General features: G+C 43.4%; 2 protein-coding genes and 2 pseudogenes across 3 annotated transcripts in view; 2 read left to right on the top strand and 2 right to left on the bottom strand.

Annotated features, from left to right (window-relative positions):
* Nucleotides 1-1,402: 1,402 nt before the first annotated feature.
* LOC135707910 (probable maleylacetoacetate isomerase 2) overlaps nt 1,403-27,857 on the top strand; it is a 62,536-nt gene continuing 36,081 nt past the window's right edge. The window contains exons 1-2 of one of the 2 annotated variants that reach the window (XM_065229823.1): nt 1,403-1,763; nt 2,221-2,398. In XM_065229823.1, the coding sequence (XP_065085895.1) occupies nt 1,740-1,763; nt 2,221-2,398 (202 nt within the window). In that variant the 5' untranslated portion in view covers nt 1,403-1,739. Of the gene's footprint in view, nt 1,764-2,118; nt 2,399-27,857 lie in introns of those variants that run through there. The other variant, XM_065229822.1, reaches the window with a different exon arrangement.
* Nucleotides 5,084-6,131, top strand: LOC135707888 (uncharacterized; annotated as a pseudogene).
* On the bottom strand, nt 6,271-10,246 carry LOC135707927 (uncharacterized; annotated as a pseudogene).
* On the bottom strand, nt 21,349-22,164 carry LOC135707909 (uncharacterized). The gene has a single exon (XM_065229821.1). It carries the CDS (start codon nt 22,096-22,098, stop codon nt 21,397-21,399), a length of 702 nt encoding a protein of 233 aa, XP_065085893.1. The 5' UTR covers nt 22,099-22,164; the 3' UTR covers nt 21,349-21,396.

Here is a 27,857-nt window from a genome sequence, read left to right on the forward strand (position 1 = left end):
TAACGATTTTAAATTGGCTCACTACTTGACTAGCCTATTGGTCCCAAGCAAATCGATTTACGTACCCCATTCTAGTCGAAATTCTAGTACTACACAATGTTTGTTTTGATTCGCTATGAAAGTTTGACAGATAAAATGAGGGGTTAGTGGTTTTCCCTATGTTTCGAGGGGTGAATCGATTAGCTTGGGACCGAAGAGAGTACCAGAGCTGAGCCAAAAAGTTGAGCACGTTATTTCGAGACCTTCTAGTCTTAGAGTTACCTCTATGGTAATACTATAGGCTGCTCTACTCTGACCTACCAGGGAGATTTACTAACGGAGAAAAACTGCAAACATATACGAAAACTACCAGCCATGATTTTTCAACATATTAACGAGTACTCAACACTATATTCTAAAAATTACACGACACTGAGACGCTAACACTCACATCGAGCAGAACCGAGATCTTCAATAGAATTGAGAGCTTTAGGAAAGCATCGAGATCAGAGAATCAAAGGGAATTCCCGGCAACTTCTGCAAACTCCGAGAGAATTTCTGGAAAGTGATACAAATTATATGAACATCCGGAAAACGTGAGAGTATTTTAAGAGATTTCAGAGAACTTAAAAAAATGCGAAAATTTAGCTAAGTTTATTAGAGAACATCAACGAAGTTCCATTAATAAAAAAAAAATGCGAGAAACTTCTAATAAATTTAGATATTTTTAGATATTTTCATGATATTCAGTGAAGTTCCGAGTACTTCGAGGACGATCAGATAGATTCAGAGTAATCCCATTAATTTAAGCAAATTCCGTGGAATTGTGCGGTATTTCAAGAATTCTATGATTTATCCAAAAACGTCAGAAGCGTCAGGGAATTATGAAAAGATATCAGAAAATTTGCCGGATAATTAAACAAATTTAGAGAACTGCAGGTCAGCGGGTTCTTAAAAAAAAACTGATAAGTTCAGGAGAGAACTTTAAAGAAATACAGTCATCGTTTAGGCAGTATTAATAACACCAGAAAAGTCTAGACTATTGAAGAAGTTTTAATTTAGTGTCGATAATTTAATGGAAGTTTCATGAACTTTAGAAAAATCTTGAGAACTTCAGTGAAAACCTTCATTGAGTCGACACCCTGTAAACTTGTAAATGCAAATATAGAGGTAAATATGAAGTGCGAAATGCTCTATTTTGTAGACAACAGTAGGGACAGCTGATGGTCAATAAGCGCAGAAACCATTTCCATCGGCTCATTCAAATCAAAACTGGCGACGTGAACGGTGATCCCTACGTAGCAAATACCCCTCGTAAGCTTGACAACCGCGCACCATTTGTTTACATGTCCTTGCGCATGCGCTCACCAGTGCTGCCATCGCCATCACCAACAGCAGATCCTTTATTGCCGTATGTCAAACGAAAGTAAAAGCGTAAACAAACGCCAGTCGCACACAAAAAACCCGACCCACCACCAGCACTTTTCTCACTCTCGGCAGCAGTAGTTCCCTTCTTTGTATTCTTCACTGTCATTTCTGCCATTTTCCTCACCACAGACAATCCTGTTTAGAAAAACAACAATCCTGTTTTGTAGCATCATCCTATCCGATCATCCGAAACTACGTCCACTAATTCAGAGTGTCCAACTCACTCGTTGAAGCGAAAAACCCGAACGCAATCAACAGGGACTCCATCTTTTCCTTTCTCCACAGTGGAACGATACGGCAGCAAAATTAATTACTCAAAGTTCCACAATGCGATGTCGCTGTCGGCGATGTCGAAGGTAAGTACTTTCACTGGAAACTGAACTTAATCTACCTCAACGCGGAGTTGGTAAACAAACTTGACCTTGACTGAAGCCGGTGGTCTCCACACAACAACCTCCTGCTTCCACTTTGGAGACTTTCCAACTGGATTAAGTTTGTTTGCCCCGGCGAGGTAGGCAGCAAGCAGAGCAGCTAACGCTCTCACTGCTACACCCGCGCACCCGTCAAAGATAAGCACAAAAAGTAAACAGGTTATCTTGAATATGCGACCGGTGAAACCTGTCCATGTCTCGTAGCAAACAAATTTGAATAGTCATTAGATCACCCGAAAAAAAAAACAAAACAAGTTTGCTTGGTAAAGATTGTGGAAGTTTTTCCTGCCAGTTCCGAACCGACTAGCACCGTGGCAAGATGTCTAACGTTTCCGATAATGTTTCTTTTCCCCTCGCGGAAACCATCTCCGCCGACACCCAGCCGATCCTGTACTCGTACTGGCGGAGTTCCTGCTCGTGGCGGGTGCGGATAGCGCTGAACCTGAAGGAGATTCCGTACGACATCAAGCCGATCAGTCTGATCAAATCGGGCGGCGAGCAGCACTGCAACGAGTACCGCGAAGTCAACCCGATGGAGCAGGTGCCGTCGCTGCAGATCGGTGAGTACCGAGCTTATTTATTTTGCCGGGGATTGTGAGTGGGAAGGTTCCTGACCGTGTTTAGTTTAGTGTTTTGCAAGGATCGAAAAGGTCGTGTCTCAAATGGTCAAACGAAACAGAACTATTTAAAAATAAATGCACTAAACTGACACTGATCAACCACCTAGTAGGCCTTGTCTAGTTCTTCATAAGAGGTTAAATTTTGGGATCGGATTTGTTTTGTAAAGCTAGATTGCTATCGTTACCCACGACTAGGGCTACCATACGTACTCTTTTTTGGCTCTTAAAAATCGTATACTCTTTTTGAAAATTTTAAGTTCATGTCTATTGATGTACTCCTTTTGCAGTTTATTCTATATTGTATTGTTTTCTCTGAAAATATCAAGAAGCGATTTGTTGCACTTGGTGTGGTACTCAATATCATAATTTGCAATGTTTCTCATGTTTTTGATTACAACAACAATATTTAGGTTAAATGATGGCTTCGGCATCCATTGACTGTTTTGGGCAACCAAAATTTAAACGTTAATTTTGCTGTATTTTCTCGCTAACACACTTCACTGATTGTGAATAAACGACTTCTTGGTCTTTCAGCTTCAATCTCATTAAATTTTTCCGACTGAGCACCCTAGTTATGTCAGGTTTTTCGTAAAATGAAATATCCGCACTACGAAATACGGATGGTTTCGAGTTGCCGATAATAGAACAACTAGTTAATAGTACGTTCAAACTACAGAGTTATAACTTGTTATAGTACTATCTTGATGGTGGTTTCTGTGTTACAATTATTTGACAACCGTTATAATATGTTATAACTCTGTAGTCTGAACGTACTATAACATGCATTTTAAATGGAAAGGTTGCCGAAGAAAAATAAGCTGCCGACAACAGTCACACTCACCTGAAAAGTTTGGAGCGTTGTAAAAACGCTTTAAACCCATTTTGGATAATTCTGTCGATTGGAATGGATAGAATAGCAAGGAGCAGATAAATGTAAACAAACAAACACGTCATATGTGAGCGTAGCGCTGAGAAATGCTATTAAAGTGCGGACGCAACGCTGCTTTGATTGACGAGTATATGTAAACTATCATAACCAGTTAACTATAGAATTTTGTCGTCCTCTGAAGAATTGTTTATTTTATTAAGATTGCACCGAAGACAACAAGTCTCTAGTAGAGCCACTTTTCTCATATTCGGGCATTTTTTTTCTATAGGAAAACCTGGGAAAACATGAGACAAATTTACTCATCGCTGAGTTGCTGCTTTTTATATGATTTATGAGTTAAATAAACTCAAATTTGGTTCGCAATCATTCGCCGTGTTCTGTCTTTCAGATACACGGCCACTGATAATAACCCAGAAAGAGTGTCACTTCTACTCAGAGGTATGGAGAAATTTATAAAAACTGCAGGAACTCACACCGAAAATAGTTTTCATGTAGCTTCCATTGGAAACGCAAATGATTTTCATCCACAAACAAAATTAATGGAATTCATTCGAATTTCACATAACAATTATGTGATCACGTTAATTTTATATGATTTTTCATATGAATTTCAACGGCCTCATAATATTCATGTGATTTTGTGGTGGGATTTTTAGCTATGTGATCACATGAAAGCTATGTAAAATTCACATGGTTTTCATCCATTAGATATGTGATAAATTTTTTGAGTGCAGCGTAGAAGCGTACTCTCGCTCTGAGTTATTCTCAGTGGCGGTGTATAGGGTTACCATATCAATAAATTGTAAAGGAGGATATTTCACTTAAGTTTTGGGCACTAACACAAAATTTACGACTCGCAAAAGGTTCAATTGCGATTGTTCATAACTTGTAGCCGTCATCAACTCGATTACAATCATAATTCCCTCGTTGGGGTTTTTCTTGATCACGTGATTTTCAATTGGGAATTCGCCCAGGGCGCCTTGAATAGGCGTTGGCGTTGGCGTTGACGGCATCGCCGAAAAATCGTCTCTTCTAGCAAAGATTGACAGTTTCTTATGTTAATTTTCAGTGGAGTGAAAATATACGATAGTACGAAGTCCGCCATGTTTCACGCAGATTTTGACATTTGCTTATGATTTTACCATTGCAGAGCTACAGAGTCGCCGTCAACGCCAATTCTTCGTTGCCTAGCGCAATTATATTGAGTTCGCACCACTAAACCGTAGTCGCGACTTTGACCTGCGATGCGAAGTTTTCTTGCGAACCAACTGTGAGTGCAGATTGTCGGGTGAGAATCGAAAAACAACTAAACAAAGTCAATGTTTGGCTCGGTTTGAACGCTTGAACGTAATTGTTAACCGGCGCCGGTGGTGTAGTGGTAAGCGTGACTGCTTTCTAACACCCCGATGGGTCTGGGTTCAATCCCAGCCGAGGTCGGTGGGATTTTTCTGAGGCATAAAAATCTCTGGTCACGTCTTCCTTCGGAAGGGAAGTAAAGCCGTTGGTCCCGGCCCATGATGTGTGTTGAATGGGTGCGATATTCTACGCAGGTGTGGAAAGCTGCCTTCCTGCACATTCGATTGCCGTCAATGGATGGCAATCGATGTCCGTCGGTGATTGGCACTAGATTGCGGAACAGAGACCGACGTTAAATAAAGGAATGAAGAAGAAGAAGAACGTAATTGTGATTGTTTAAATTTATAAATATTTGAGTTTCTGACCATTTCTTTACAAACATGAATAACGTAATCTCCTGCAACGTTCGTCGAAAGCATGCAGCATCGAACACAGTTTATCACGCGTTGTACGGATATTATTTCCTGGGAATATCGAGAAAGGACTTATCTGTTATTTATGGAAAGGCCCTATCTACTATCTGTGAGTGGATTGCAAAGTACGAGAAAAACGGATATTTCTCCCGGAAGCAACGTGCTCAAGTATATAAGAAGTTTGGATCAGTGGATCATCGATTTATACCGAAAAGATCCCGTGCTGTTTCTAGATGAAGCCAAGCAGAAGTTCCAACTCCACTTTCATCAGTCAATCAATGTTTCATCTATCTGTATCATTTTACACGAAGCAGGGTTTTCATGGAAAACCATAGCGCGTCGAGCGATACAGATACGCGACGATGAAATCATCCGTTTTTGTAAGGAAATGCTAGCAATACCATGAGATGTCTACAATCTGGTGTTCTTAGATGAGGTCGCGTTCGATAACCGTGACATGCTAAGAAAGAAAGGGTATGGAGTCATCGGAAAAAAAGTAATTTATCGTGGAGAATTTTGTCGGAGACCAAGAGTATCTTTTCTTTGCTTTTTGGGGTTGAACGGTATAGTTGAAAGCTTTTGGACGGATGGGACCTTCAATAGGGCTAATTTTTTTGATTGCTCCAAAAAATTAGCCTTAAACAATCGTCAAGTACAACAGTATCCACGATTCCATTCTGTATGGATCATGGATGGAGCTAGAATCCATTGTGATCCTAATATCATTCGGAATCTCCGGTCCATAGGAATTATCCCTATTTTTCTTCCTCCCTATTGCCCCTTTTTTAACCCTATAGAAATTGTTTTTGGATTGATGAAAAAGTACTTGACAAGATGCCATAAGGAAAATGGTCCAATTTTGAGTGACGTTTGTACAACCGTTAATCATTCTAAACGATTTCCAACCAAAAAGATTTTTGAGCATTGTGGTTATTTTTCTGGAGGGACCTTCCTTCCTGAAAAAGGTCTAAGCCAAGACCCAAAGAGCATGGATTTCAATATTTGTCCAGTTTAACTATGTGCATTGGAATCGATTTATTATCAATGTATTTTATTCTCTTTGTACTTTCAAATGGCTGATAAAAATAAACAAGGTAAAAACATTTAATAAAACAAGTTCACAGGTTATTTCTGTCAGCGATGAAATCGAATTCTCATGCATGGTCTACGTCGTCACAATCAGTCACCCGAGACGATAGATTGTGGCTCAGTTCGGCTTCTTCTGGTTGCAGAGCCGATTACATAGCATCGAATAATCCAGATCCAGCTGCTCCTCTCATTCTCATTGCGCTCAGCCTGTTGGAAACACCTTGGAGTCCCTTTCAAGTTCTGCTGTTTCCTTTGTCCACCCATCGTTCACTACGTTTGCCACGACCATTCTGCGGTGCATGGCTTGCAATCTTGCTGGCTCTGAGACAGCGGCCCATCTGAAGTACTTTGCCAGCTCTAGTGGAGGGGAACTAGCTTGTTTGAGCTGGTCCTGTTCGTGTGCTGGAGCAGAATTTATTAAGTTCGCCCATAGCAGCCAGGAACTGTAGTGCCCTTCGATGTCTTGATGAGTTGAGCGTAATTCCTTAGCAAGTGCTGAATCATCGCGTGTGGAATGTGCTCCTGAGCGATCTGGATTTTGAGGGGAAATCAGGGTACGTTGTAGCTTTTGATGCTGTGCATTTGTCTCCACGTTCAATGAGTATACGTAGATGAAAATCTTAACAGTCCTTTCACGCCATGTTCGAAGCACCCGTGGGGTGATACTGGATACCGCGTACAACTTCTTCTTGGTTTGATCCTGTAGCACTATAAACTGGTCGATGTCTTCAAACCCAGATTGCTCTTCTTCGCTCCACACTAGAAACACTGGAATAAGAGACCAGCGGTGAAAAAAAACATGAATTTGGCAACAAGATAAACATCAAAGCAATCCTGGCATTACTTGCATTTGTAACTGCTTGCGAGTGACTTCGCCAATGCACCGACGAGCGAGTTCATGAGTGATTGTTAAACGATTTTAATACTCCTCCCTAATTGAAGCATACCATTTGTAAACATTGCAGATTGGAACCGCTTTTGACAGTTCAATTGGAATCATAACAGTGTCTCCGCTGGTCTCTTATTCCAGTGTTTCTACTCCACACTAGTGTTTCGTCATTGAAGACAACTTTGCGATGGACATGATGTTTTGCTTTATCTTTGGTACAGATCTGTCCGGGGCGTAGCTGACTCCGAAATAATTTTCGACAATATGTGCTCTTAATGCAAAACACGTAGTCGGTTGGAACACCATCCTGTATGAATGATTCTTCATCGGTATCTTTGTCTGCTGTTTGGGCAGCTGCTGACGTTCCCGGGTGATTTCCATTCTCCTTGATTTGGCTTTGGTACTGATCGAATTGACTCTCATCCAGCACTTCAGGATCAAGCGAAAGATTACCCAAAGGATCAGAGCAACATTCGTCCAAGTATTCCTCGTTTGTGAATGACCTAAAAAATGATTTTTTATTAGTCTTTATATATTTTAACACCAAAATTTCAATATTACCCATCCTACAATCACAGCAACAACAACCAGTACAGCAAAGGACAAAATTATTTTAAATAAACTCAACAACGAATAACAACAACACGGCAAAAGTAGACCACCCATTTTTGAGAACATTGCAGGAGTTTTTATTTTTTTATTATTATAAAAACTCAAAAAGAGTTAATTTGTTTCTTATTTCAACATAAAATGCAAATTTTTCCATCAGAACGATTAAAAAATTAAAAAGTTACTTAAGAATAGTTAATTAAAAATGCTCAAAATGAATTTACTTATAAACGAGTAATAAAATTGCCAAAATGATCTCGAAATGATTAAATTATTTTTTTTTGTGTTTTGAAAACAGCGCAAGAGGAATATCATTCAAAACCAGTTGCGCTCGCATTTTGATTTTTATCTCAATGGGCAATATGTACTTTATTGGGCATCTTTTAAATGCATCCACCTAGTGCTTGGTAACATCGCTGAAGAACCGGAACATTTTCGTCGCTTTCTTCAGTGTCACCACAAACGAAGTGACAGACGACTAACTGGCGAAGAAATCAATTAAAATAATGTGGTTCGCTGTAATAGAATTTTCTTAGAAGCTTGTGCCATCAGCCACCAGATGGGCTAGTTTTTTTTTGTTTTGATTTGAACATAGTTGATTTTGTGTGCAATATGATCTTTGACAGTGTGCAAAGAGTGTATCATTTTGTCATTTTTTTATGCATTTCAGTTTGGAGTAGAGTGAAAGAGATAGAACCAAAACATTCCAGTTCATTTAGTGTTGCCATATGTGGTACAATCCATTAGTAGTGTTGTCATGTGGTACAATCCAGTAGTAGTGGTGTTGCCATGTGGTACACTGAAAAATTGCAATAGCAGGTGCGTCACCAAAGTTTTCGAGCCGCTCCGTCTGTCACTTCGTTTGGGGTGTCACCGTTTTCACATCCGCCAATACAGTCAACTTTTGCTCGTTGAGCTATTGGCTCTTTTCATGCACCATCAATGTAGAGTGCGCTAACCGATTTTGAGAGGAAATGTCATCCCATCCATTTGTTTACATCATAATGACGATTTTCAAAACTCAAAATAATGTACATTTTATTGGCGTTGACGGCGACTCTGTAGCTCTTTACTCCTATGAGAAAATCCATAAGCAAACGTCAGACTGTGCGTGAAACATGGCAGACTTTGTACTATCCTTTCACTCCACCGAAAATTCCCATAAGAAACTATCTAAATTTGCTGGAAAAGCAAATTTTTCGACGGTGCCGTCAACGCCAATTGAACAACTTGTAAATTTCCATCGGGAGTGGTCTTATTTTTTGTTTATCTACAGATCTGAACAGATTTACAGCTGAAATAACCACACATTAAAAATCCGGAAGATCATAACCGCTGGGACAATTTTATAAATCTTAATTTTTCTCATCAAAAATATATGGAAACACCAGCCGGATCACTGCAAACCCGATGCAGAAAACAAAATATTCCACTTGGATGATGATTTCAAGCACCTGGAAGCATCAGGAAAGGTGAACATATTTTCCTCTTCCTATGCTTCACGGTGAAAATTTCCACCCTCATCACTCTTTCGAGGGTTCCCCCATTCATCGCCAGAGGCTGAAATAATCGCTTAGTTTCTAAATTGGATTCGCCTATACCACTTAGTGAAAGGCTTTCGCAAGGGGCAAGACAGCTCCTAATCATGAGCAATTTCTGAGTTGCTTTTAATGCACCTCGAGTAACTCACATTGCTCAGTGAGAAAGACCACTGTCATTTGCTTTCTCACTTTTCGCATCACAGCAACATATGAAGGTGCACCTTCTTGCAAAGCCATCACCAACTGTGAACGTGAATGGAACCTATTGCCATAGAGGTAACTCTAAGACTAGAAGGTACCGAAGAAACGTGCTCAACTTTTTGGCTCAGCTCTGGTACTATCTTTGGTCCCAAGCTAATCGATTCACCCCTCGAAACATAGGAAAATCCACGAACCCCTCATTTTATCTGTCAAACTTTCATAGCGAATCAAAACAAACATCGTGTAGTACTAAAATTTCGACTAGAATGGGGTACGTTATTCGTTTGCTTGGGACCAATAGGCTAGTCAAGTAGTGAGCTAATTTAAAATCATTAGTTTCGTATTGATTGTTGCTATTGCTGCCTAGATGCCTTTCACTTACCAAGGGCGAATGCTTGTCCGACTTGATATGGTGGAAAAACTCGATCTGCCTGACCAAATACTCAAAATCCGGCAAATTACGTACCCCGCACGTACTACAATACTTGTCGAAACAACCTCGTTCCCATGGTTTGGCAAACTACGAACCGAACTATGAATTACCACTGTGTCATTCTACTGACGGTGCTTCTGCTGTGCCTTCCGGATGATCGTGATACGGCCCCGTTTCTGCGATACACCACCGTGATTTTGCTGCGGCCGTCGACGACAGTCTCCTTTAAAGTAGAACATCCCTACATACGTGTGTTCTTCGGTTTCTTGTTGGCTAAGTCCATAACGGCCCAGATGTAGACTTTGTTGTTTGCCTGACGATATCGAGTGGTGGTTGATAGCGATCTTATGAACATGATCACGTCTCATGATGATGCTGTACTTGGTCTTAACATGACCATGGGAATGCAAAGAGAAAGTCGACGAAGATAATCTGTCAGCTTGATTTGTCATTCGTCTTCCTGACCGGTTTCCACTTCGATTTCGTCCGGTTGATCGTTGATGGGTTTGAAGTCCGGACGAGGATCGCACTCACTGGAAACATTGGCAACGGTTACTTCAACGTCCTCCTCCTCTTCGGCTTTGGAAATAGTTGAAATTCCAGATGTTTAGTAGAATAGCTCTTTGGATAGCTTGTTTGATCAGCGATGATCCGTTTGAAGTGACCACTGAGACTGGCTGCTGAGGAAGAAGAACAACTACTGAAAGCTGGTTGGAACTACAAGTTCTTGCTGGTAGTAGGCAGGCACCGGCACAGTTTCTTCCATAATATTCAAGCTATTAGAAACCCTCAGGATACACTTGGACTTACTTTGTTTACAAACAAAACTGACGTCAAATATGAGACGCATATTCTTAAAGGGAGTAAACGGAATAAGTAGAGATGAACGTCGATTAAATATTGAGGTACATGTCGGGACCGGACCGAGGTTTCCAGCCTCGGCCACGGCAACACGAATTAGCGATGCAGCTCCCACGGGTGCGGCTGCTTCTATTGCTGCTGCTGCTGGTGGTCCGTCATCTCCAAAATTCGTTACAAGAATTACTTCAACGAGCTTAGGTACTTCATATTTATACCTGCTAACCTATCAAAATTCTCTAACCAATGAGATTCTGTTTACATGCAAACTATCACGCTTCACGCTCACTTGATTCTACTCATTATTTATTCAACACTAACTCTATCTACTACAGTACACTGAGTTACTCGCTGCAAAAAAAAAACAACTCAGAGTAATCCTGTCTCACCCCTTGGGCTTTCGTTAGTTGGGCTGAGCTGTCAAGCTGAAAATTTGTTGAGGTATACACCGATTGTTTATTATCATCACTATCCTTTAGCAACTATCCAAATTGTTCATACATGAGCCCCTCGAAAAGGAAACAGCTCTGACAGAAATAACGTTTGACTTCGATTTAGGTGGGCTACAGCCCAACTAACGGGAGCCCAACTAAAACGTAGCCCACTTAAACTTGGACTTAAACATAGCCCAACGAGCGAAACTTTACTGTATAAGAAACTTAACCGATTCGTCCCGTTTCTTCTCCTCCAGTTCGTACATGACATTGGCTACCTTACAGCGGTTGCCTTCTTGAGGAGATCCTTCGGTCGGGCCAGTTCTTCCGGTATCAGTTTGTCCAGCTAGAGGTACCCCCGATCGCAGTCTTGGTTCTCGTCTTGGTTCGGATTCCACTGCTTGTTGTGTTGTTTTTTCGTCTTCAAAGAAAACATTTAAACAGTCAGATTAACCGGGTTGCCAAGAATGCCATTATTCACAAGAAAACAAAGTCAATCTAAGGACTGGCACTCTCGACACTGCCCGCCGGCACAACTGCGGCACACTGAGAAAAAAGTAGGCACAAAATAAGTGTATAGAGTCAACATAGTTCAGTACACCAAAACTTATAAATACTTAGATTTAGGCTCAATTTTTCATGAAAATACCTCCAAAGAACCTGGTAGCACAAATTGGTATTCTGGGTACAATTATCTATACGCCCTTTTAATAGAGCAGTGCACGGTCCCTAACCTCACTTTTTGGTTTCAATCATTTTGTCTCTGAGTAAAACAGATGGCAACGAATGGGAGCCACAGCAAACCACCCAAAACTGTCAAAATTTACGGGTGAAAGAAGCAAATCTTCGTGCACTGATCCATAGAAACCAAGGGATCGATTCAACTAAAGAGCCTGAATTTATGAATCGCGACATCTTATACATTTGACAGGTCTTCTGCTCGATTGGAATGACTTTTCCTATGACTTTGATAGACAATCGATTGTTCCAATTTTGAAATGTCGCCTCTTTATGAATTTAGGCTCTTTAGATTCAACCACTGGTGGTGAATAAGAGAACGTCAAAATGAGTGTTGTGAGCAGATAATATTTGCCGTGAGACATTGAAAGCGCAACACATTTTCACTTTTCCCTATAAATTGATTCATTTGTGATGCTCGAAAACTTGATCTATAGTTGAAAAATTTAATTCTGTATCATTTTTGAAAGGATTCTGCTAGTGTTCAGGAATATTTGTGTTGAGAAAAATGCAAAATTCCAATAGTGCCTTAGTGGTTATGATCTTCCGGATTTCTTGTGTGTGAATAGTTTAGCTGCAAATCAGCTCAGATGTGTGGAAAATCATAAAATAAGGCAATTACTGATGGAAATTGGCAAGATGTTCAATGAAAAATGCTTTAATTTGCTTTGTGAAAAATCCGTGTAAACGAACGGTTTGGTTGACGTTTCCTCTCGAACTCGCGTGGTGCATTAAAAAGGCCTATACACGGCGAATGAGAACGACTCAAATTTGAGTTTAGTTCACTCATAATCGCCAAAAGTGCAGGAACTCAGCGATGAGTAAAATTTGTCTCATGGTTTCCTGTGGAAAACCTAAAAAATCTGCCGGAAAATGAGGAAATTGACGAAAATTTTATTCAGTCTCGGAGTAGTACCAATAGACTGAGTGAATCCAATCTTTACTTTTCTCAAATTCAGGAATTTTTTCCTGGAAAAACCTGGGAAAACATGAGGCAAATTAACTCATCGCTGAGTTCCTGCACTTTTGGCGATTATGAGTGAAGTAAACTCAAATTTGAGTCATTCTCATTAGCCGTGTATGTAATTATATTCTGCGTGTAGCATACACGCTAACTTCTGCTTACTCACCAGGTGAGTCGATCGTACTCACTTTCGTCCGATGCATCGAGTTGTCAAAAATTGAGTAAACGAGAAATGTCAAACTGAGTAAAAGCCACTCAGTCAGCAAAATCCTAGACTTGGAAAAAATGCCAGTAATGTCGGAGGAAACCTCATAGAAAATGTAGCTCAAAACCGACTGAAATGCCTTCAGGTAAGTACGAATTGCTTAGGGAAACGGTGTTGAACCGTTTTTTGCTCCGGTAGAATGAATCCGGAGCAGGCAATTTCCATTTCCTTGAATAAAAATCAAAACAAAAACTCTCCCTGCAACTGAAAATACCGGCGAGTGGATTTGACTCAGTCTACGTGAGAACGTAGTTTACTCAAAAGTGAGTCAACATAAGGCTACTCAATTTTGAGTAGCCATACTTGCCGCTGAGATGAGTACATTCGACTCAATTTTGAGTTGACCAGAATAAGCGTGTAGATCCCAAGTAGGCAGAATCTTTATTCTTCTCAAAATGATTTCATTTGATGACTCTTCTTTGGGTGAAAGTAAAATGTAGGCATTACTTGCGTATCGTCCGTTTATTATTTTTCTAGGATAGGTACTAATAGCGAATTCGTTTATTATTCAGTTCCAACCTGGATCGGGTATCAGGATTGGGTCTGCTTGTTTTCTGACAAACGTCAGTTTGCTCGTTTGTTTTTAAAACCTAGCTCAGGTTGAGGTTCGCACTGACAAAAAGTTCGGTTTCGCACTGGGTTGGAACTGGTTCCAACCCCGATAATAAACGAATTCGCTATAAGGGAGCATCCATAAATGACGTAGCATATTTTTGATCAATTTTAGACCCCTCCTCCCCCCCTCGTAGCGTATTTGGCTATATCCAATACATGGCCGGTCACAAATTCTGAAACCCCCACCTCCCCCCTCAAATGCTACGTCATTTATGCATGTTCCCTAAGATACTAACCTAAAAATGTATAGAACTCCATCTGACAATAGAATTTGACAGCAGTTTGTTATGTATGCGCAATGATAGCGGAAGCGGAACGGCAGCGGATAATCTCGATCTGAGTAAGCCTACTTGTAGGATTGAAAACTAGTTAGAACCAAATCGACTTCGATTAGGCATCTTGATATAATTTGTAACAACTGTCAAACTTTCCGTTTTCGTTCCGCTTTTGGGGCTTTGGGATAATCTCCATTGTAAACGAATGTTTTTGTTGTTTCACAATGCTTTCCATGAAACAAAATGTTGCAAAGATAAGAACAACGCCCTCTGGTGCATATCTTTCTCGCGTTGCAACACACCATCAGACTCGTACGCCTGCCTTATCACACCAAGTCATCTACAAGTCTGACACATTCGATAACCGCAAAACATCAGTGTTAAAACATCAATCAACAGCTGAAAGCGACCCCTGCTGACGTCATCGAGCATCGAGCAGTCCATGAGCAATCGAAGAAAGCAAAACTCAAAGTTCAACGCCTGCTACCATTCCGAATCGCGCCATCTAGCCGCCCACCGACCGTCGTCAGCGATAAGCATCGCCGTCACCATAGCACCGCCTATTTAATCAGTCGCCTACTATTTTAGGTGCGTCTGGAGAAAGGGGTCAGCCCAGTACGGAACTAGCAGCGGGTGGTGAGTCGTGTTTGTTTATTTAATTGTTGCGTGCCTGCTGCTCGGAAGTCATGAGGCTTTCATTGGCGACGTTGATCACGTTTTACGTGGCAGTGGCTGCTTCGGCTCTGCTTGAGCAACAACAGGAACAGCTGAACGTTCTGGGGCGATCGATGCTAACGACGGCCAAGGAGATGCAGGTGATTGAAGAGGAAGTGATGGAGGGTTTGAGCGAGGAGCTGGTGAAACTGTTTGTGGAAGTGAATTCGGTGGTAGTGGAGATCCATCGAAAAACCGGGGAGTTTATCAAGGAGTACAACATGACGGATGAGTACTGTATCGAGGTGGTGGGGTACATGCACTGGGCACGGGCATTGGAAGCTATGGAAGCGGTGCAGGCGTGCGCGGAAGAGGTTGTCAGTGGAATCGATGGAACTCGGTTAACGGAGAAATTGGCGCAGACCAGGGAGAAGGGCTTAGAAGTGATGATGGTGGTTCTGAGGGAGTTGGCGAAGAATGATGATGTGAAGGAAGTCGAGTGGGGGGTCGGTAAGGAGCTGGAACGAGTCAAGATGCAGTGGTCACTGATGATTGTAGCTTTGAAAGCAGGATTAACCGAGTTAACGAAGTTCCGGCAAACAGCAATCTCGCAAACCAAGACCTGTACTGCTGAAGCTGTCGAACAATACGAATTTCACATGGGGTTTTTGCGCTACTATGTAGGCAAAAACGAGCACTGCAGAGCATGAATAAAAGAGCGACGGTTCAACAGGAAGTTTTATTGATTCCAAAAGCGTTATTGATCTGAAAACTCCAAGCAATATTGCAAATCATTCTCCACATACTCTAACCTGAAAGTGACATCTTCCATCACTTCCTCCAAGCAGATGTGCAATTCCTCAGCGATCCACTCGGCCGTATCAGCATGACCTTCAATTTCGTCCTTGAGTACCTTTCGGTAGTTACCCCACAGATATTCCAACCAATCGAAATCCTGTTGCAGAAACTCCAGCTGCTGATCTTCTTCCCCAGCATGTAGTCCAAAGGATTCCAGAACCCGTCCACGGCCGTCCGTACCGGCTCTCATGATGTAGTGTGCATGAGAGTAGAAGTGATACTGCGCATCGGCTGAAATCTCCTGCTTCGTATACGAGGCACAATAGCCAATATCCCAGGTGATGAACCACGCGAACAACTCCATCAACTGGTATGAAAAATCGAAGCATCCCTGGAGGTCGGGGTTTCCGTTCAACCATTCTTCGACCTGAATCGACACATTCTTGTTGTAGAAGGCTTCCCGAGCTTCGAACGAATAATTCCCCAGTAGCCGCAGCATCTTCTGATTCATCGCCACAATGGCATCGCTGTTCTCTGCTCTCAGCACTTGAACTTCGAAATCGATATCCGCTCCCAGGGCGTTGAAACTGATCCGGAAGTCTTCCAGGGTGGATGCTTCCAGGAGCGAAGCTCCCAGAATCAAAAGTAGAATAGCAGCTAGCAAGTGGTTCATTCCGTATGGGTTTGAATGCCGAATTCAACTAGATCCAAATTGGATCGACAGGTCCTATCTTATATCTTATCCAGAGCACGACGATGGGCAATAAATATTCACGCAAGACTAATCTACCAAACGAGGAAACCTGATAAGATAGAAGGGTGTTGCTCAATCGCAACGGATTGGACGTTTCACAATCCGGTGGAGAACTGACCGAGCAAGATGCAGTCGTTTCTCTTTGTTGCCACATTTACTGTGGTGGCGATGGCAGTGGTAGTTTACGGAGCTGGCATTGAGTTCTACCAGGAGCAGATTGAACAGCTGAGTAAAAATGCAACGGCTCAGTTACAGTTGAAACGGGAAACGCACCGGTTGGACGTGTCCAATCTGACGGGGAAGACGCTGGAGAAGATCGGTGAGTTCACCGTACAAGGCAGGCGAAGGACTGCGGAGGCACTCGAGTACATCGATTCGTTTAACGGCGAATTGAGCGAGGAGCAGAAGGTTTGTCTCGGAGAAGCGTACGAAGCACAGAGGAAGTACGCCCAGGTGTTGGACGATGACCTGTCGCACTGTGCAACGGAGGTGTACAATGAAACTTCAGTAGATGCCTTGGAGCAGTTCCGGGATGTTGCGGGATCAGTGCAGCTAGCTGCGCTGCTGCTGCTGAATCAACCGATGGTTGCGTTTGAAGTGGAGGAATCATCGGAAAGTAGAGAGCGCTATCTAAGGGAGGAGTTGGAGCTTTGGGGTATGATATGGGAACTGTATTCGTCGCTTTTGGAGAGTAAATTGACCGAACAGCGGTCCGATCATCAGAATGCAATTCAGTTCGTGGAGATGTGCTTGGAGCAGGCAGTGTTTTTCTTCAGTTACACTATAGAGTACGTCAAAGTCAGTCTAGAGGAATGTTTCGCTAGGTAAATAAAGAAAACCCTGCATGAGTAACCGAATCGCTATATTTTTAGTTGTCTAAGCATGTGTCGTATGCAAATCCCAGTAGATTGTACATGGTAACCAAAAAGTAGAATTGCAGTTCTTCGATACAGGGATGCATAGTTCCAACCACGGATTCCCGCAAAGCGGCGTGGCTGTCGAATTCCCGTTCAAACTCCTCGGTCGAACTGTACACCTCTTCATTGAAGTGATCCAGTTCAGCATCCAATCGACCTTCGATCTCATCCGGTTCCTTCACGGGATCAACCTCCGCTAAGGCATCGACGGCCGTCCGTAGCATCGTGCTGGATTCGCGATGCAGTGTCCACGACAGAGGATGGAACCTGATTTCCACGTCCTCCTTCAAGAAGACGTACATTTGGCTAACGCACATCTGCAGCCACAGTTCGGAACGCTCAATCTCGTCATACAGCGAAGCCTCGATCGTATCGATACAGTCATGATTCGCGTCCGTATCGTTACGCAACATAGTCATCTGACGCAGAACGTCCTTGTTGATCGTCTGCAGCTCGTACGTGGCCCTACCAACGTACTGCAGAACATCACCCTCGATGAAACTTCGATGCAGATCGCTATTTTCCCGATAGGCGTTGCTCAACAATTGCAACATTTCACGATTCAGATCCTCAAACTGCCGCTGGTAGATGTTGAGAAAGCCTTCACCGTAGACTACAGCAGCAAAGGAGAGCGCTGCAACGAACGTAACCGAGATGCACTTGAACATATTGGCACTACCTTCCGATGGGAACTAAAAACCATTGCCCTCCCCAGCGTTTGAAGGACTTCATTTCGGACAAGCGATAAGATTAGCTAATCAACCTTGTGCAGTTTATCTATTCGCTTCAAGACAATTACTCTCCGCGTAGTACATAATATTGTCGATGTTTTGTGGCAGAATTTCGACCATTCCATCAGAGCACTCGTAGATTTTTGTAACGACCTCGGCTCTAAGATCTTCATGTTGATCCAAGTCCTGCTCCAGGTCCATTTGCCCGATGATCCACATCTCGGTGAAGTGGTCCATCTCCGCGTCCAAACGGCCTTCAAGTTCGTCCGGATAAACGAGGGGGTTCCACTCCGCTAATGCATCCAACGTAGTCCGCACGATGTAGGTTGACTCCCGCTGAAGGTTGGCAGCCAATGGATAGAACCGAGCTTCTGCGTCCCACTGAATGGATTGATACAGATCACCGACGCACAACTGCAAGAACTGCTCTGCTTTCACAAATAGCGAATCCAACGAAGTTTTCACCGAATCCATACACTCCTGATCCGCTCCGGACTGTGCCCTGAGAGAGGCTAGCTTCAGGTTTGATTCGTAGCGAATTCTCCGCAAATCTACGGTCCCATTGGCGATTTCCACTAGGATGTCCCGACGCAGAAGTATGTTATGAACTCGATTGGTCTCCCGTGCCACCGTCAAGCCCCACGTGATTCTGTTGCTTAAATCGGCGAACCGTGCCTGGTACGACGGTAGGAAACTACCACCTCCACACGCCACTAGACTCAGCAATACAACGACCAACAGCATCTTCCGGCAGTGACTGAATGTGAACCAGTTTCAGCCAATAGCCCTGGCACTCGATTTGAAAACAACAATTTCCCACCAGATAAGATAATGCCTAGCCAGGACTCGAACCATGGCTCAGGATTGCGTTACTCCGTAGTCGTGACTTCGCAATTGGTGGCTTATCTTATCACGTTTGACGTAGGTTGCAATCGCTGCGACCAAGATCTATCGTCTAGCACTATGCGTCTGCATCAGTCTGAACTCATCAACCGAAGCACGATGTTGCGGAAATTTTTGCTCTTCACGATAGTTATTTTGGTCTTCGCAACGAGGTCCACCTTCGCCAACGAGGACTACAGTTTCCTGGAGCGCTTCCAGACAAACTTCTCTTCCATCTCCAATGAAGTGGAATTCGAATTGCAGCAGAAGCGTGAATTCAATGGGCTGCTGATTCGGGAGTTTAACCGGGAGATCCTGATGGAGTTCGCGATCATGATTCCACGAATGCGGCTGGCTCATGACGAGTTCATACAGTACGTGAAAAACCGCGATGCAGTCGATGACGAATGTCGTGACTATGTGCTATTCCTAGCAGATCTATACATGTTCTTCCAGGAGTACGACATCCAGGATTGTGCCTACCTGACACATACTCAACTGCGGGAGGACTCGCTGTATCGGTTCCTACCGTACGAGCACGAATTTTCCCGGGAAAACTCACGGGCAACGTTCCAGGTGATCCAGACCTTGGGACGTAATCGTATTACCGATGTTGACGCCATTCAGTACGAACTGCAGGACGAGCTAGACTACTATCTAGGACTGCGGGAGTTCTATAAGCAGTTGTTGAACGACGAACTGACAAAGCACGGCGAGGATGCACATGTCACGATCAACATACTAGAAGCCTGTATCGATTATGCATTTTACTGGCAGGACGACGATCATGAATACCTGCGAGGCTATCTGGACAGTGATTGCTTGTTTTAAGTTGTTGAAGTTGGGTTTTTTTGATCAATAAACAAACACACTTCGGAGATAAGGGTTATCTGTTAACGGGAGATATCACAGCACGAGATCTGCGTTCGATCATGGTAATTTCGGATCAATAATTATTTACACCTGAAGATGATAAGGGTTATCGCGTCTCGCGGCTTTCAGTCAGTCATGTTTTGGAAGCTATCGATAACTGTCGGATTGGTCGTGCTCGGCGCCTCTTGCTCCGCCGACCCTCTGCGGTTTTGGGAGCTCAACGAGCAATTCGCAAACCTGAGTGCTGATTCGACGGTACTGGTTCAGAGTAAATGGCGTGAGAATGGTCTGTTGAACGGTCTGCTCAACGAGCAGATCGTGATCCGTATGGGTGAAATGGTGTATCAAATACGGGAAATGGATCAAGAAGCCTACCGGGAGCTGCAGGAAGCCACAGACATTGACAATGACTGTCGAGAGTACCTGGAGTGGTACTATGCGCTTGCCCTAGGGCTTCAAAACTCGGATATCCAGCTGTGTGCAATCTACGCCTATAGTGAACTGTTTGCGGACACTATCAAACGATTCCGGCCCAGGGCTAAGTACTTAAAGTTGACGAATACTCGAGTACTGAGTCAGGTTCTGAGGAGTCTTGGTAGTAGCGGATCATCGGATATCGAAACGAACTTGGAGATGGAGCTACGGGACTACAAAGATCGACTAGCCGAGCAGACTGTTTTACTTCAAGATGACTTGGACCTGCATGACGAAGTCCTGCAGGAAACCATCGACGATTTGGAGGGCTGTAGAGACTGGAACTTGCTATTTCAAACGCATGACCTTCAGTATATTAGAGATAACATCGAACGTAACTGTCAATAAAGCTTCGTAACTCTAAGATTCTTGAGCACAATAAATATCTACGTTATCCACCGCCGCCTGCATCAGTGCCAAATGCCAATAGATGGCGTAGCTGTACCACCAGTCCATCTCTCCGTGGACCAACTCCTCTAATGGCTTAATGGCTTCGATTTCCCGCGACAGGATCTCTTGGTATTCATCCCAATGTGCCTCGTAGCTCGACAGCTCATCCTCCAGCTTGTCAACCACTTCGTCCAAGTGGTCCACGAACCGAACTACTCCCAATGTCTGCACCGTTTGGGACAGAGCTCCAGTATTCTTCCGGTTCACGGTACGTACCTTCGGCTGAAACCGGTACGTCGCATCAAACGACATGTAGTAGTCCATATCGTAGGCACAGTACATGATGTCCATAGCGCCAAGTTGCACGTAGAAGTCAAACGTATCCTGAACGTCCTGCCGGCAGTCGTCATTGAGGAGTTCATTCGCCTCAATCGCTGCCCTTGCATCGTTCGTGATGTGCCGCATATCTATGGTCAGATTGCCAATCTCCCGAACAATCCAATCGATCAGCTGCAACCGAGCCTGGTCGTTTTGTTGACTGAACGCATGGATTTCCGGTTGAACCCGTTGACTATGTTGGACGAAGCGTTCCTGAAAATCCATCAGAACCGAAGGCTGACCCCAGCAGGTCCACGCGGTGATAACAAGAAGGGATAGAACTATCGGCAACATTGTTAACTGATGATGGCTGCAAGTAAACTAACCATTACAAATTCGGATGGTTTTCCGATGCTTGGACTTCCTTATCTCGAGGGGGTTGTAAATCAACGCCGAACACAATGGGACCGGTTTAACCGAACCGTTTTGCGTAAGCGCAGATAACTGAATCGACTTATCGTACGCTCGGCTGAGCGGTTCCTAATTATTTATTAGTGCAACATTACATAAACTGAACCCTAAGCCTTATTCCAATCTCCACAGTAGTACTCGATGTCCTCGATGGCCCAATTCATGAAAATATGGTGCCAATCGATCGCGTAGGTCTGCCATGAGTACATCTCGTTTTGAACATCTTCGGCAAACGGTTCCATCGCCTTCAGCTCATCCCGAAGCAGTCCCTGATATCCGTCCCACAGGTTACGGTAGTAGTCGAGCTCTTCATGCAGTTCGCTCGTCGTGTCGCCCATGTTGTCCAGGAACTGGTTCCGTCCTAATGATTGCACCGTTTGGTAGACCGCTCGACTGTTCTCTCGCTGCATGAACCCGATCCGTGGATTGAACCGATAGGTCGCATCGTACCGCATGTAGTAGTCCATGTCCTCAGCGCAGTACATGATGTCCAGCTCGCCAATCCACACGTAGTAATCGAACAGATCCCTCAAATCCACCAGGCACTCCTCGTTCACATCTTCGTGGTTCTCGATGTACGTCCAGGTCTCGTCGGTAATCCGACGCATCTCCAGCGTCAAGTTTCCAATCTCCCGAACGATCCAGTGGCTCAGATCCAGCCGAACTTCATTGTTCTCCTGGCGGAACTCCTGCAGCTGTGGTTCCACCTCGCGGCTATGATCGGCAAACTGTTGCTGTAGTTCCGGGAACGGTGAAATGGCCAGGGAACTGCCCACCAACAAACCCAGTAAGAGGAGGTTTCGGAGCATGATCTCTTGAAGTATTCGTCTGCTTTGTAGCACACTTTGCGCAGCACTGAAAGTGGCTGGAAGCTGACTAGGGGTTGTCCACGAATTATTACGTCAACTACTGTGGGATGCAATAAATCTCTCTTCGATAAGGTTTTTGATTGTGCTAAATTTGGCGCCGCTTATCGGTGGTTCCCGTTCGGGGGTTTACTACTAAACCGTACGCGTACATATGTAATCACCAAAATAGTTGCCCATTCAATTCAATCACATAAAGGAACTGCATTGCGCCGTAATAAATTCAGTCCTTTACCGACCTTCCTAAAAAAAAATGCTACGGGTCGCTGTATTCTTTGTGGTGTCGTTCGCCCTTGGTTCGTCGACCGGCTCGCCGCTGGTGGACTAACAGGAGCAATTTGGCGAGCTTAGCCGTAGCATCGAACTGCAGTTGCACGATTACCGTGCCGAAAATGGTGACATCCGCGGCAAAGTGAACCTCCGGATGTTGGACGCCATCGGTAACCTGACAGTCGAGATGAGAAACATAACCTGGGACACCTGGGCACGGATTGAGACCCACGAGCTAGCGAATCCAGAGTGTTTGGAACGTATTCGGCTGGCATTTGACGACTCCGTGCGGTTCGGAGAGCATGACATTAAAAGCTTGGCGTATGATTTGGCATGGTACATGTGGGCGGATTCGGTGCGTCGGTTCACACCAGTGGTGTTGCTTGCTCAATGGTATAACAGCCGAACGGTCCATCAGACGGTGATGACGCTGGGAAGGAATCAGTTCGTGGACAACATGGCCGATACGGTGTACGAACTGCAGGATGAGCTGGACTACTATCTGAATCTATGGGAGGCGAACCAGGAGCGACTGCAGCAGGAGATTGCCGATGTCCAATATTTGGTGGACAATGTGGAGTACAGTATTGGGTGGTGGCTTGAGTTCACCGTGCGGTGGTATCTCGTGTTTATGCAACTCCGACTGGATAGTGTGTACTTGTTGTGCGTGCCGGAGAGTGACGCGAAGAACGCAAGGTCCCCAGATGATGATGTTATGATGGCAAAAGTTCTGGAATTCAGAAGCAGGGAGTTGCGGAAGCTCCCGATCTAGGATGAATGACTCCGTGCTCATCGTCTTGCTGTAGAATAAAACTATTAGGCATAGTGACACGGTTGTTTAATATCATCGTCAAAAAATCGTTTTTTTTTCAAAGCTACCCAAATTTCAGTAGGATTCACCCAGATCAGTCGAACCTGAATGAACCCACATATGGGTAAACTAAGTTGGGAGTGACAAGTTGACAAATGAACAACAACGATTCTACTCAAATTTGGGTAGTTTTGAAATAGCGTGTAGACGATTATGAGATGAAACGTCAACCAAACCGTTTGTTTACCTACACGGTTAGAAAAAAGTACCCAAAATTAAGTTCTTTTCACTCATCTCGGCACTATAGTGCAGGAACCCAAAAGTAGGTAAAGCGGGTCAAAGTAATTTTCATTTACTTGTGTGCAGTTCGTATGGAATTTTCCACTGGCTTTTTAACCAAAAGTAAGTTAGTTGTACCCAACAGTAGGTAAATATGATTATACTCAACGTTGGGTTCCCACACTTTACTACCCCTGTTGGGTGGTTTTGCTCCTCCGTTTTTGACAACATTAGAAGGAGAAAAGGAGACAAACTAGTCAAAAGTATGTAAAAGTGAACTGGCCGTTGGGTACTTTTTTCTTACCGTGTAAAAATGCCGATGTTTAAAACTCAAATTAACCCATATGTTATGGCTCCTTTTGCAAATTTCCATCGGGAGTGGTCTTATTTTACTATTGTCCACATATCTGAACTGATGTATATCTTATGGTGGTAAGCTCCAACTCGGATTAACTTTTAATACCGTCCCTGTTTGCATGATCTGCAAAGTGTTTGCTTAGAGTCGTGTTGAATAACTCTGATGTCGACGTAAAAGCAACCGGACATTCTTAATCGGGATTTAATCCGAGGATAATACCGGTTGGAGCTTACCACCATTAGAGAAATAATTATAATATACACGCTTATTCTGGTCGACTCAAAATTGAGTCGAATGTACTCATCTCAGCGGCAAGTATGGCTACTCAAAATTGAGTAGCCTTATGTTGACTCACTTTTGAGTAAACTACGTTCTCACGTAGACTGAGTCAAATCCACTCGCCGGTATTTTCAGTTGCAGGGAGGGTTTTTATTTTGGTTTTCATTCAAGGAAATGAAAATTGCCTGCTCCGGATTCCTTCTACCGGAGCAAAAAACGGTTCAACACCGTTTCCCTAAGCAATTCGTACTTACCTGAAGGCATTCCAGCCGGTTTTGAGTAACATTTTCTATGAACTTTCCTCCGACATGACTGGCATTTTTTCCAAGTCCAGGATTTTGCTGACTGAGTGGCTTTTACTCAGTTTGACATTTCTCGTTTACTCAATTTTTGACAACTCGATACATCGGACGAAAGTGAGTACGATCGACTCACCTGGTGAGTAAGCAGAAGTTAGCGTGTAGAGCTCATTCCAAAGGAAACTTTGAATCACTGAAACTGCGCCTCTTTCATTTATGACAGGCAACGCACAGTGGGCAAAAATTGACAAAACCGCGACTAAATTGAATATCTCGGCTGCCAAACGGTTTCAGTCACATATTATACATATTCTCAAAGGAAAAATTCTGCTGAATCGATTGGTGGTGGTCTAATTGACCGGAGACTTTTGCGTACCGAGATAGAGGGCCGGGATCAACCCGAATTCCTGGTAAAGTAGGAAATGTCACTATTTATCGACATAATTTTGCACTTTACTTGACGTATTTTACTCGAAATTGATAGTACTAAGTATATATGGTGTAAAGACACCAAATACGCCCTCAGGTAAACTCTACTGGCCTAAAGAAGGATCCGGAACGACCGATAAAGTGGCCACATTATAAAAATTGTTCTAGAACCATGTGATTTTTTCTATGTTGTTCAGAATCAAGAGATCAAAGCGTATTTAATATGGAAACTATATTTTGGGGTATAGTGGCCATATTCTGGTTCTCCAGATAATCTGGATTGACCGATAAAGTGGCCACATTATAAAAACTGTCCTTGAACCTTACGATTTTTTATGTTTGTTCAGAATCATGAGATCAAAGCGAATTTTATATGGAAACTAAATTTTGGGGTATAGTGGCCATATTATGATTTCCCGGATAATCTGGATTGACCGATAAAGTAACTCCGTTCAGTGGGACATCCGCTCTGCAGCCAAAAAATCAGTACCAGGACATCCAGCCCTCACTCACCTGGAAGGGAAGTGGGAAGCCAGACGAATTGCAGACCGCCTTGAACAACATTTCAAATTTTTATAATGTGACCACTTTATCGGTCAATCCAGATTATCCGGAGAACCAGAATATGGCCACTATACCTCAAAATATAGTTTCCATATAAAATACGCTTTGATCTCTTGATTCTGAACAACATAGAAAAAATCGCAAGGCTCTAGGATCATTTTTATAATGTGGCCCCTTTATCGGTCGTTCCGGGTCCTCCTTTAGGCCAGTAGCGTTTACCTGAGGGCGTATTTGATGTCTTTATACCATATATACTTAGTACTATCTATTTTCAGTAATATACGTTAAGTAAAGTGTAAAATTATGACGATAGATAGTGGAATTTCCTACTTTACTGGGAATTCGAATTGATCCCGGCCCTCTATCTCGGTACGCTCCGGCCAACGAGACCACCGCCAATCGATTCAGCAGAATTTTTCCTTTGAGAATATGTATAACAAGTTCACTGAAACCGTTTGGCAGCCGAGATATTCAATTTAGTCCCGGTTTTGTCAATTTTTGTCCAGTGTGCAACGGGTGAACTAATTCACAGCAAGCGTGCGCATTTTACCCGTCAATAGTCCATCCTATCCAATGACATTTATATAAGGTCTGGGCCAACAGGCAGCTTGCTGGTGTTAGAAGCAAAAATGTTGTAAACATTGCTGAACATCTGCGAACACATAGAAATACGTCACTGCCGTCACAGCTGTTTCGTGTAAAAAGATACACATTGCAATAAAATACGAACACCACTAAACATTTGCACATTTCACTAACACCAATAAGCCCTTTGGCCCAGACCTTATATAAATGTCATTGCATCCTATGCGCACGAGTATTGATGGTCCGAAAGTGAGGATAACAATAACAAACTAACACGGCGAATGAGAACGACTCAATTTTGAGTTTAGTTCACTCATAATCGCCAAAAGTGCAGGAACTCAGCGATGAGTTGATTTGCCTCATGTTTTCCCAGGTTTTTCCAGGATTTTCCAGGGAAAAATTCCCGAATTTGAGAAAAGTAAAGATTGGATTCACTCAGTCTATTGGTACTACTCCGAGACTGAATAAAATTTTCGTCAATTTCCTCATTTCCCGGCAGATTTCTTAAGTTTTCCACAGGAAACCATGAGACAAATGTTACTCATCGCTGAGTTCCTGCACTTTTGGCGATTATGAGTGAACTAAACTCAAATTTGAGTCGTTCTCATTCGCCGTGAAAATTTGTGACTGAATTGAAAGTGAGGACAACAAACTTCGCACTTGAAAGATTACGCAATAGACGAGTGCACTGATGGATTTGAGTTCACTCACTCGACAAAAAGTGACACAACAGCGGGGCCCTGTTTACTAAAAATGAACACAAATGTGCCAAAAGGGGGGTTATGAAAGCTCTCTACCTAAGAAATCGACAGTGAGCATGCATAAGGGCCTATACGCGATGATCGATTCTCTTCGTCGATTTTCTCTTTTGTTAATAGCTCGCTAGATTTAACGTTTCTCGGTGCGTTTGCTGTTGCTTTTGATAACCAATACAACCTGTTTCTACTCTAAATTGAACAAATTCTAGAAAATTGTTTCGCTTAGCTGTAGCAATGCAAAGAGAAAATCGATGCATGCTCTCTGTCGAAATGGTCTCGGAAGTATGCTCAGCACTTCTTTATAGAATAAAACCTCGCATAACATTTGAAAAGGGCCTATCCTCGTTGATCGATTCTCTTCATCGACTTTCTCTTTGGTTTACCACGGCAACATAACCGAATTTCTCGCAAAGCTCGCAACACACTCAATGGGAAATTCATTTGCAGTCGGGTTATTCGCGAAAGAGAAAATCGATCTACAATGCTAGGCCCTTTTCTCGTGTTGCACAACGATTAGGTCACTGTAGCAGACTTGTTTACTATGTCTACACTCAATCCTTCGATTGCTCGCAATATCCGCAAGCTCCAGGTCTTATCAGCTCCCTCGAGGATTAATCGATAACTCATATTACCGCATCTCTCCACCGGTACTGCCCTATCGGGATTATCAAGCTCCTCGCCTGAGCTATCGACAGTTTAAACCCACCCGAATGCTTCGCTTTCGGCAATCATCCTGTAGCAAATTCCATAAATAATCTGTTCTACACCCAAACCAGTTCAGTCCGTCTTCGACCTTCAGCCGCAAAATGTTGAGAATCGGTATTCTCGTACTGGCCCCATTCGTCCTCGGTGCGCTGTTCGTCTCGCCGATAGTGGACTTCCAGGAGGAATTCAGCGAACTCAGCCGAAGTATTGAACCGCAGCTACGTGACTACCGAGCGGAGAACAGCCAAGTTCGCAGCAACCAACTGATCCACCGGATGCTGGATGGCCTCGGAAATCTGACCATAGAGATGCGGAACATCACCTGGGACTACTGGGCACGGATAGAATCCCACGAGCTAGCAACT

This window comes from Ochlerotatus camptorhynchus, unplaced genomic scaffold (assembly GCF_037179485.1).
Source record: "Ochlerotatus camptorhynchus isolate MF236.1 unplaced genomic scaffold, CSIRO-AGI_Acam_v1.1 ptg000323l, whole genome shotgun sequence".
Classification (NCBI taxonomy): Eukaryota; Metazoa; Arthropoda; class Insecta; order Diptera; family Culicidae; genus Ochlerotatus; species Ochlerotatus camptorhynchus.

Bases quoted from the DNA above. Each gene is read 5' to 3' on its own strand.
- LOC135707909 (XM_065229821.1), bottom strand. From the start codon at position 22,098: ATGCTCCGAAACCTCCTCTTACTGGGTTTGTTGGTGGGCAGTTCCCTG.